The following is a 12712-nucleotide window of genomic DNA, read 5'->3' as shown; positions in this document are numbered from 1 at the left end:
AATTCTAACCAAGTCTGAACTATTTCCAATAGAAATCAAATAATGTTCAAAAATGTGATTTTTTTCTATATAAACTATATTAAACTTTACTGCCTCCCCAAAGAGAAGTGTGAGACCCTGGGGTCAGGAAATCTGAAGGTCTTTCCATCCACAAATACTTGATTCAACCGTACCTGGGATTTGAGAAGAAGACTTTTGAAGTTTCAATCAATTTGACCCTTTCTGTCCCTGCCTCTCAGGTCCCTGGGGGTTGGGGACCATATAATTTACAATTTTGGTGCACCTTTAACCATGGAAGGTTTTCGTAAAATTTAATTGAAATCGGTTTCTGAGCTTTCCAGAAGAAATTGATAATGATAAAAGTTTATGACGCACGACGTCCGACAAAAGGGGATCAGGTGACCTAAAATCAGAACAATTGAAATATTTCAATCTTTATAGACCTCAAAAAGATCTATTTCTGATAACATGGCCAACTCAATATTTTAAGCCTTTATGTATTAACCATTAATTGGTCAATATTCCAGGAAAGGACTATTTACGTCAAACAAGTTCCTTCTTTATATATTTAAGAAAAAAACTATTTAAAATAATACATTTTTCTGATAGACCTACCAAACTTTTCCAGGCAATGTTTAGCAGAAACATGTATTGTTCTTTAGGCACAAGGAAATTTCTCTAATTAATATCACAGGGGGGAAAACAGACTGAAAATCTTCAAAGAAATATTACACATCTTCAAGTTACAGTAAGTGTTTGATTACCTCTTTTGTTAGAGAGTCAGTGTGGGATTTATTAATTAGTTTTTTTAACAAGTGTGTCATAAATTATGATTTTAGAGAATAAATTGGACATTAAATTTCTCAGCCAGTTTCCTCAGAAGCCCAGTTTCCTTCACTGTGCCTATAACCACTTCCTTTGTGAGTCGGTGGTAAATAGTCGGAACCATTTTCATACCATTGAGTTTAGGGTCATCTGTGTTGGTCTCTTTCTTGGACACGTTCTGCGACACCTCGATAAGAATAGTAAGGAAATCACGTTTACAGATTTCTCCACTGCGTATATACTGTTTAAACACATTGTATAGGTTTGCTAACAACCATCCACCTTCTGTTGTACTTCTCCATGCCAGTTTTCCTGTCAAATCAAATTTTAAATCATTTAACGTCATTTTTCAATAACAATTTTTAATAATGATGTGCAAATGTAATTCTGTATGAGTAAAAACTTTCATTGACATGTCCAGGGTTTGATTCCCTAATGTGTTAAGCTATGAATCACCTATGATGATAATGATGATGGTGGTGGTTTCTCGTTTCCGTGAGTCTGCCCGTTGCTGGGCTTTGTCCAAGTGACGTGTGTCGATTCTCTGGCAACGTGAAGGGGGTGCTCCCCTCATGGGTACCAGATCACCTGCCTGGGTTTTCCTAAAGTACCCAAATTAACTCCTTCAGTTAGACCCCTTACACAATTCCATCAAGGCCAACAAGACTGATCAGTGTAAACTAACAGCTTGTTTCAAAATTGTTGTAAAATAAATGAAATTAACATTTAATAAAGAGAAATTAAATGAAGGCAAAAGTTTGATATCAAAACTGAAAGTCATAAAAATGGGAAATGAACAGTTTTTGTGAGGAATAAAACCCTGGGCACATGATCATCATATACAGTAATGGGTTCTGGTATGTTCTATGTATTTACAGTCAAAACAATAAAGCAGAGAGCAATTCAGATGTTTCACTTGAACCAAATCTACTGAAAATCTGAACATATTTAACATGGTCCCCTAGTACACTATTAAAATATATTGATTGTAGTGAACAAATATTTCAGTCTCTATCGACAGCAGAATCACTCAAAACATTCCCCACCCCCTCAAACCTAGTGGGTGTTTTTGAATGTGTGTTGTAACTATCAAATACCTACAGATCTACTGTGATTACAGCTATAGGTATTAATAGTTTACTTTGGTTTGTTTACCTGTGATCACATGACCTTGGTATTGACAGTTTACTGTGCTATGTTTACCTGTGATCACATGACCTTGGTATTGACAGTTTACTGTTCTATGTTTACCTGTGATCACATGACCTTGGTATTGACAGTTTACTGTGCTATGTTTACCTGTGATCACATGACCTTGGTATTAACAGTTTACTGTTCTATCTTTACCTGTGATCACATGACCTTGGTATTAACAGTTTACTGTTCTATCTTTACAAGTGGTCACATGACCTTGGTATTGACAGTTTACCATTCTACGTTTATCTGTGATCACATGACCTTGGTATTGACAGTTTACTGTGCTATGTTTACCTGTGATCACATGACCTTGGTATTGACAGTTTACTGTGCTATGTTTACCGTGATCACATGACCTTGGTATTGACAGTTTACTGTGCTATGTTTACCGTGATCACATGACCTTGGTATTGACAGTTTACTGTGCTATGTTTACCTGTGATCACATGACATTTCTGGAAATACTTAATTTTTGTATTGTGGGACCCAATGTTTTCATGAAAATTGTAGATTGACCATGGGATTATTACCTGGTGGGGACGCAAACATCACCAACATGTCTGTATGACATGGGATAGCAGTAACTTCCATGACCTCCGCCACTTGTACATCAGTATTCACCTTGGGTCTACGTTGACCTCTAGCATCTGCCTGGTCTGTGGTCACAGGTGTGACAGCCTCTATGTGTAAGACTTTAATCTCCGGTTTGACATCACCTTCAGGGACACCTTTGTCCTGTTTAGACCAGTCCCTGTTTCTGATATCAGCATGTCCTGTCTGTAACAATCAAAATGAATTCTTATAATATTTCACATATAATAAAGAGACGTTTTTCTGTGTTGATGTGATCTGGGGATGAAAGCAGAATGGTAAGTTGAGAGAGGTTGTGTCAGGAGTCAAGGTGGAGGGTCAAAGACCAAAGGTCACAGAGGATATGGTTGAAGTCATGAGATCCATTTTACATCTCCATTATCATTTTTTGAACAGAAGTTTAAATACTTTCATTTCATCAACGTTATTGTAGATGCTGATGTCTCAGTTTAAGTGAATTGCCACACCAGGTAGGAATTCATTTCTGTAAGAGTTGTTATCAGAGCAAGACTCACTTTTACCGTATTATTTCTTACATCTGTCAACATTAAGAAATCATTACCTGAGGAAGATAAATCCTTGTCTGTATCATTAAATTCAGTATTATTTTTCTGTGGTAGACTCCACTGATCTGTTTGATATTCAACACCAGAAGTTTCATTGGGAAACTTTCACTTCACTATCACTTTCATCGGAATCAATTTCTGCCCATTTTTTATCATCAGAGTCAATTTCTAGCTTTACACTTCTTTTAGTCATTAGAATCATTAAAAAAGAGACCCTCCCTCTACCATCATCATCAATCACAATCAATTTCTAGGGTAGAATGTCTTTTAATAAGATACCAGAACATTATTAAGAGAGACACATGCTTACAAACCTCTCGGTCTTCATCATCCTCTGATTCTCCATCTGTGGTTGCCGTGTCGTAACCGTCCGAGAACTGATCCTCGTCGCTCTCCGTGAAGTCTGTACCTAATATATCCTCTAGTTCATCAAGTGGAACATCTAAAAACATCAATATTTATATTTTATAAATATATCTTAGACATCATAAGGGGGGGGTGGGGGTGGGAGGGGTTTGGGGTTTGCGGGGCGGGGGGGGCTGTGAGGTGGGAGGAGGAAGGTGTGTGTAAGATTCTGGACAAAAAACATGTCATGATTTTGTCATTTAAATATTGTAAAAGTTGTTCTTTCAAATGTTTCCTGTTTTTGCTATTTTAGAAGGCCTGATAAAATCATGAAAAATAGATAACTAAAATGAGGTCCAGAGGGCCTGTATCGCTCACCAAGACATTTAAGTCCATAATGCAAAACTTTACGTTTCTTTGGAAAGAAAATATTTCCCCTGATGAGCCTCACCCCATTGATACAGCTTCCCTAGTGATATGACCAGAAATCAGTTGTTAATTGCTTGAGGTCCAGCAATGCTAGTAAGTTATGGGATGATAATCTCTAATACTTCAAAGAATCTGTCCTTGTGCAGGACCAGACCCCAGGACAAATTATCAATTATAATTGTGTTTATCTCCTGATGCTAGCAATGCTATAGTTATTCCGTGGCATCACAACTGTTTCAAAGAACCAAAGATGATCCAAATGAATAAGACCAACCATTTATACAAACCTGATTTTACTTCGCCCAAGCATAATTCAAAAAAAAATATTGACAATATCCTGCAATTCCTAAAGAACATGATAGATTTTAGAGAAATTGATTGCTATTCACTATTTGGCCCCAACCCTTCAGGCCCTGTACCAAACCCACCAATTACACGACATTGGTTCCTCTTTCTGCGAGGATGCTTCGGACCAAATGTGATTAAATCTGATCTATTGTTCATGAATAGTTGCAATATAAAGTAAAAGTTGACAGAGGCTGAACGCCAGATGCTGTGGTATCCCTATAGCTAACCTGGCCCGAAATTCAACTCCTGAAAGATTACAGCTGTGGCTGTCTGGATACTTACCTGTCTGGTTTTGTTTACTGTCAGCACCATCCAATTTACTGTTTGTTGACAATTTCTGTCTCATTCGTCGATGTTTAGACACTTTTGCCGACACAATGTACTGGACCGTCACACCGGAGTCCACAGCCTGACTACGGTCTTTACTGTACAATGACTCTCTACATGCCTGTCAAAAAATACTACGATTGTGAGATTTTAACATTACAAATACTACAAAGAGTACACTGGGACAGGTGTGATATATACCGAGTAATGAATAAGACTAATAACTTCATTTAAGTTTCATTTATTTTAATTGATGTTCAATGTAATTTTTGTACTTCATACCTTGTGATCAAATCTACATTGAAAAGAAACTCATCATCAGTCGTTATTTATAACCAGCTATCTAGCAGTAGCTCGGAAATCAGAAGATTACCCCTTTTTTTAATAACATGATTAGGAGGCAGGGCCAGGTATGGAAAACGGGGAAACTCTCAACTGAATTGGAAAAGTTGGCAGGCATGACTTAAGTAAGATCCTGCAGTGAAATACAACTTACTACATTGAAATACAAACTTACTACATTGAAATAATTGTTATCATATAGTTCACATCAGGGACTGAATATTTTTTCACATCTGTAAAGTTATAGAATACAATCTGTTTAAGTTCTGGCTCACCTGAATAAAGAAAAGTTTTGGTTTTTCTGTCATGTAGTGACACTTGTCCTCGGAAAAATAATCCACCAGGTTTTTGGTGAGAACTCGCTTGCCATCAACACCTACAATGGCATGTTCTATTGTTCTCTTGTTTGATTTCAAATCGTGTTCTGGCCACTGTTCACCATGGGAACTAATTACACAAATAAAGCAAGGTCGTTCAGCAAGGTCAGGTCTCATGGACGCTGAATAGAGAAAATCAAGAACCATTTAGCAACAAAATGAAACAGCAGCGCCAGCAAAATAGATGGCCTTGACGGTCAGCTGAGATAAGCATATATTGAATATATAGGTTAAAGGATAGTCAACAAGTGCTGTGAAACAGAAATTATCGCAATGAATATAGTCAGATAGTGTCAATACATGCATATCATCAAAACTGTCATTATATACTAATGATTCTTAATTCCAGTGGGAAATAACCAACATTATGCTAAAAATGCAATTTTTCTATGAAAATTACAGTATAGGCTAAAGAGCATTCCTCTCCAGGAAATGCATGGCTCAATTTGGTAATTAAAGCACCTTAAGATGCTTTCATTCATGAAGAGCATTTGATGCTACCATATTTGGGTTTTGAGAAGATTTCTAAAAATTTCAGTCAATTTGACTGCTTATAGCCTCACCCCTAAGGGCCCTATAGAAAGCATATATAACAATATTTCTGTACACAAAATTTCTCAATAAATAAAATATTTTGTTCCCAAAATTACTACAAAAACCATTGCTAATGTATATATGCAACAAAATAACTTGAGTCCAGCATTGGCACTTGATTGTTATTTGCAGATAAAGTTATCAATAACCAATTTTGTACTTACCATTCCGTAAGATAGAAGTGATCTCCTCGGCTGTTTTGTCATAGTATGTCATGAGTTTTAAGTTGAGTGGTTTGAACAGTTTCTTCATGTTTTTGTAGTCCGTGTAAGCACCACATCTATTAGGATAGCCTTCGGCAGAAAACCTTTCATTAACGATGATATAAACAAGGCCACGTCTCTGACATTTCTTAAAGTCATATTGCATGTCCTGGTCCATGTCTTCTGATCTTGACCGTCTTCACATCCAATCTGTAATAAAGTAAGTGAAAGTGAAACATTGTCTTAAAGTTGCCCAATGTTATTACTGCCAACATGAGAACTTTGTAATACAGTTAAGTTTATTATTGCTTTACATCCTATTAACAGCCAGGGTCATTGAAGGACGTGCCAGGTTTGGGTGGTGGAGGTAAGCTGGAGTTCACAGAGAAAAAACACAGACCTGCCACTAGTACCTAGTGACTGCCCCGCTTATGTTACCTTGGTGTGGGCTAGTGATAGTCAGACACCTTAACCATTTGACCACTGTGGTCCCTTGGTGTGGGCTAGTGATAGACACCTTAACCATCAGACCACCACAGCCCCCGGTGTGGGCTAGTGATAGTCAGACACCTTAACGATTTGACCTCCGCGCTCCTTGGTGTGGGCTAGAGATAGGCAGACACCTTAACCATTTGACCACCTCAGCCCCTGGTGTGGGCTAGTGATAGTCAGACACCTTAACCATTTGACCACCACAGCCCCTGGTGTGGGCTAGTGTTTAACTCCTTGGTGTGGGCTAGAGAGAGTCAGACACCTTAACCATTTGACCACCACAGCCCCTTGGTGTGGGCTAGAGAGAATCAGACACCTTAACCATTTGACCACCGAGGCCCCTTGGTGTGGGCTAGTGATAGTCAGACACCTTAACCATTTGACCACCACAGCCCCCAGTGTGGGCTAGTGACAGTCAGACACCTTAACCATTTGACCTCCGCGACTCCTTGGTGTGGGCTAGAGATAGGCAGACACATTAACCATTTGACTACCACAGCCCCTTGGTGTGGGCTAGAGAGAGTCAGACATCTTAACCATTTGACTACCACAGCCCCCAGTGTGGGCTAGAGAGAGTCAGACATCTTAACCATTTGACCACCGCGACCGCTTGGTGTGGGCTAGTGATAGACACCTTAACCATTTGACCACCACAGCCCTCGGTGTGGGCTATTGATAGTCAGACACCTTAACCATTTGACCTCCGCAACCCCTTGGTGGAGGGCTAGCGATAGTCAGACACTTTAACCATTTGACCACCACGACCCCTCGGTGTGGGCTAGTTATATTCAAACACCTTAACCATTTGACCACCTCAGCCCCTGGTGTGGGCTAGTGATAGTCAGACACCTTAACCATTTGACCACCACAGCCCCCGGTGTGGGCTAGTGACAGTCAGACACATTAACCATTTGACCATCATGGCCCCTTGGTGTGGGCTAGTGATAGTCAGACACCTTAACCATTTGACCACTGAGGCCCCTTGGTGTGGGCTAGTGATAGTCAGATACCTTAACCATTTGACCACCACGGCCCCTTGGTTGAATGATTATTACAATGAAATAGTATTTAAACAAAACAAAACAAACATTACAGTAAATAGACATGAGTGGGTTTATTACAGAGAATAGACTTTTAGCAGGATAAATAAGGCACTTACATTCAGTTAAAACAATGATTTTTAGTACTACACATCTATGTACAACAGTTTAAATTTCCTTCTGGGAAATATCAATAATGCAAATATTTCCTTATTAAATGTTATCAAGGTGATTTTTGTATATTTTGGAAAGTAAACATCATTTGACTATCTTAAACTAAGATTCACTTCCCGTTATGGATGGTAAATGTAAATATTTTGATAAATCAATAATTAAGTTAAAGTTCATTTCATTGTTATCTTGATTTTCTTCTAATTTCAGCAAAATAAAATTTTTTAAAAATTTCGTGAAAATAAATGTTTTTCTTTCACTTTCTTGGGCATATTTCTTAAGATTATCATCATCAATATTTTTAGAACATGTGATAATAAATCTGCTTTGTGTGACGGTCAGCATCAACTTCTCATCAAGCTTTATAGCTATGAATTGAAAAAAAAACCAAATCAAAACACAATTTATTACAGATGGAAGTAAAACTAAAATATCTGCATATTGCTGACTGTATAATTCATGATGGACTCTAAAGGATTTTTAAAGTTTTATTTGTCGACAAGAATGATGAAAATAGAACTTCTGATTACAATCTGTTAATAACCAATAAATTCTTTAAATTCTCTGTATTTTTTTTCTATGGATCAATCGTGTTCGTATATATACATCTGTATTTGTTAGAAAACAGCCCCATTGGTCCTGAATAGCCTACCTGTTCTTAATCATTTGTTATAACATCATACACAAGATAAAAAACACCTTTTAGAGATATTTATAAATGTCTCTAAAAAATCTCATCCTGAATAAAAGCAAATCATTGGCTTAATAATTCTCTTGTTTGTGAGAAACAATTTTTGTCGTCCAGTATTGTTTGTGTAATATCCTTAACAGGACCGGTCCAGCTGCTCCTTTGTTTAAGATGAGTCAAAAGTAGATTAAAACATACAAAAAGGTATACGCCGTACTTGTAGTAAATTTTGAGTGGGTTACATGGTCCATTGCTTGGACACCTCCAGGTATGCGAGGCGATTGAAGAGCAGTAAGGAACTAAGGGGTAAGAGGCAATCACAACAATCTCAGGATTCTGGACTTTTGTTTATTACTGTTCGTCTACCGGTTTTACCCGAAACATATGAGCTTCTTTAGGACCAGGTCCTGAAAAAGTAGATGAAGATTTTCCCACTGGTACCACACCTGTATCTGGAACGTAAACAACACAAGCAAAATCCAGTCCACGATGCTTTCTGTATGATACAGAGTGGATTGGATTTTTTATAATGTTGCTTATGTTCCAAACACAGGTGTCTCATGCTTGTACCAGCTGAAATGAGAGGGTTGTATTGTAAAGAATTTTCATGAATCCTGACAAGGTTGAGGGGGTCATGATGCGTTATATAAGAGTTGGAGAGTAAGGTTTTTATACAAGCACAAAGAAAGAAAATTATAATTTTCTGTAGATATACCCATGATAAACTATAATAGTATAAAATGTATGAATTCCAGTCAAAAAAGCTAACAGTTTGGTTGCTATTGAAAAACTTTCAATATTAAGAATTTTCACATATTACACAAGCATTATAACCATGTATCAAAGTTTGATTGAAATTTGGGACATGCAAATGCAAAAAATCTGGTGAAAAAATGAAACCTAATTACAAGATGTCTCCCAAATGAAAATGCAGTCGTTGAAAGAGGTATTCCATACAGTCAGATCAGAACGTCAAATTGTCTCAGAGCAATAAAGACAATCGAAGTTGCTGAATAATTCTTGTGTTCTATCAAATTTCTTATATTTGATGATGATCAATTCCATACTGGTGTGGATAAAAAAGTAAACTAAGACATCAGAGTCATTTGGACTATGAAAGTAAAACCAGTAAAACAATATAGAAAATGTTTTATCTGTAAGAACTTTTAAAATTCAAATTAGATTAAAGCATCAAAACACTGCAGGCTTATACATCATTAATAAATACATGAAAGTCACTTTCTTAATGATAACAGTTAATTATCAATGCAAAATCAATGAATTAATACAAATCTGAACACTCTTATAGAAATATTTGAAATTGAATTTCCCCTCAACCTTTTCTGGTAGCATGTTATGTTTCCTCATAATATAAGGGTATTGAGTGATGGTTCCTCAGGCTCTATAAGAACGCTTTATCAAAATGGGACTTCATATTGTTTCAAAGAATCTTAAATTTCTATCATAACTATTTAGCCATTATACTTTTTTAACAGCCTTGGGGTATGCTTTTTTTAAAATTTAAGTGATAATGCATCAATAATGCATTGATGCATGATGAACTCAATTTACATGGCCATCAGATAATAAATACCAACACTGCCAGGGTTTTCCATAAGAGCCGGTCGCCAGCCAATTTGACCGGCTACTTTGATCATTTGGCCGCCTACACCAATCCAGTTCTGTAATAATCTTCCGTACACGACTACACGTACACGGCAGGCCAGCCTCCTACTTTCACTACACAGCCTACTACTAACAAAATTATGGAAAACCCTGACTGCCTACTAGGGTGCAATATTATGGTTTTTTGGGGTATTACATATACAATGTATGTGATAGTTCATGACATGTATACATATAGCAACATACCTATATACCAAGGAAGTGTAACAAAACATTATATTGCTCATTTATTTCATACCCATCATCTATTGATATATATATATGCGTGATCAATGTCAAAACGACCATACTGGCAAGTGAACTGTGAAATTTTTTCAGGCAATCTGTCCCTTTATTAAGACACAAATATTACATAAACTACATCACATACATGAAACATCAATTAAATACAAAGTTTTAAATTAAAATATATTTATCAAGATCCGTAGTGTAAATTTAGGTGTCTCCATAATCCCATAACTGATGGATGCTGAAGGCCCTTTATAAGGGACAAAAAAAATCTTAACAGTTAAGGTATGAAAGATGGTGATTCAATATATATATTTATCTTGCGACTGGCACTGCTATGGTTGGAATACACCTACCGAATATTTTTTTGCTGTATTTGGCAGCGACAGCTGTATTTTAGCATGTGCTGTAATTCAACAGAATTACTCTCTGAATTTACTTAAAATATATAAATAGTTGTTGAAATAGTGGATTTTACATGATGTAATGAACACACTGATTTATGAAAATCTGTAAAATCGCTGTTATATCTGACAAAGTTTGGAACTATTTTTACATGTAGACCTATTCAGGGTTTGTCATAAGAGCCGGTCGCCGGCCAATTTGACCGACTACTTTGATCATTTGGCCGCCTACACCAATCCAGTTCCGTAATAATGTTCTGTACACGACTACACATACATGGCAGGCAAGCCTCCTACTTTCACTACACAGCCTACTACTAACAAAATTATGGAAAACCCTGGCTATTATTTTGTCCTCTGCCATCAGACAACATTCAGTGTAATGTCAATGTCAGGTAAACACTGATTTTCAGTCAATGTTGCAGGATAAATATAGGCTTGCCACTTTTGACTTTCTTCATCCTTGCCAAAATACAGCTTATATTCTAAGACACTGACCATGTATTCTCAAGATATCTACATCTATGGCCACATTGAATCGAAATCCTAAAACCTAACGTATGTGCTAAAAATAGTTTAACTAGAAAAACTAAAAATAACTTTTATAACAGTGAACAATAAAGAATACAATGTAAGGACCTTACTTGTCAAACTTTAATCACCCAAATATTTAAGAGAATAGATATTTAATCGGAACTAGAGTCTAGAGATATTAAGTGTTGATTTTAAAATGTATGTACTGCACCCATCTGATCTGTCAGTGAGTTGACGTAAGCTTATAATATCAAATACACTCAGCATAACTTTTTCAATTATTTTGACTGAATACAAATAATTTTTTCCCAATAATTCGATGATTAACCGATCTCTCCTGAGTTACCTCAAACTGTCAATCTCACCTTCTGTACCTCAATTCTCCTCCTCAACTTTCGTTTCTCTACCTAGAAAACACGGAAGTAAATGTTTACTTAAAAAACCATACACGGGATATAAATTTCCGGATTGGAATATAATCTTCGTGGCAGAGACCTAGAGCAAGATGATGTTCCAGGTTAGTGGGACACTAAAATATATTAGACATAAACTGCGATTTATTTTTCGCTTTATGCAGAATATTATTAAGACAAAACATACTGCCTGTTATGCGTCCATGTTTGAACCCTTATATCTACCTCAGTAGTATGATTTTTTTTCTCTTTTTGTTAAAACTTGTTCTGAAAATACAACCGTTAGTAAAAGAAAGAAAGAAACATGAAAAGGAACATGCAAATCCAAAATATAACCTAGGTATACTTTGCAAGGATAATTTCTTTAATTTAATGTCGTGTTAGTAGAGCTCTTCCGTCTGTAACATAAGAACAGTAACTGACACATTGAAATGAGATCATGCCTGGCTGAATAAATAATGAAACAGGTTCGCTCCTGTAGATGCACTGCCCACACATTATATATTGAGTATATGTTAAATAAGTGGCATCAGAGACGTATATATCATACGAAGACTTGTCTGAAAACGTGTGTCTAATTAAAACCATCATTGAAAAACATCAACAGAAATTCTTTGTTCAGGAACACCTGACATTTTTCCTTGGTCCCGTTTTTTTTTTTTTTTTTTAAATAAGGAATATTAAATTGCGCCAATTTCCATTAAACAGACATTAAACACTTGGACTGTCCCCCTTTGGGTCTTATGAATTTTAAGACTGTGTTATTGCATTTAAACACAAAGAAATTCACTATGTATGGCAAAGTTTTGGTATGAATTGTTAATAAGGAGTAACACACTATGGCGTGATAATCATTGTCAGATTTAGGATTTTCAGTATGGGAAAGGGGGGGGGGGGGGGGGGGGGGGGTGG

The 12712-nt window shown here is 36.6% G+C and overlaps 1 protein-coding gene across 1 annotated transcript; it reads right to left on the bottom strand.

The window, feature by feature from the left end:
- Positions 1–633: 633 nt before the first annotated feature.
- On the bottom strand, positions 634–6322 carry LOC132562994 (uncharacterized). Its single transcript, XM_060227760.1, has 6 exons — positions 6106–6322; positions 5246–5469; positions 4584–4749; positions 3494–3621; positions 2553–2799; positions 634–1137 (listed from the first exon to the last, which is right to left on the bottom strand). The coding sequence occupies exons 1-6, from the start codon at positions 6320–6322 to the stop codon at positions 836–838; spliced, it is 1284 nt and encodes a 427-aa protein (XP_060083743.1). The 3' UTR covers positions 634–835.
- Between the last annotated feature and the right edge of the window lie 6390 nt (positions 6323–12712).

Source organism: Ylistrum balloti, unplaced genomic scaffold (genome assembly GCF_031769215.1).
Source record: "Ylistrum balloti isolate Yb309-2 unplaced genomic scaffold, AGI_CSIRO_Ybal_v1 Utg371556, whole genome shotgun sequence".
Classification (NCBI taxonomy): domain Eukaryota; kingdom Metazoa; phylum Mollusca; class Bivalvia; order Pectinida; family Pectinidae; genus Ylistrum; species Ylistrum balloti.
Note: the sequence above shows the minus strand (reverse complement) of the source record. Positions and strands in the feature narration are given on the sequence as shown.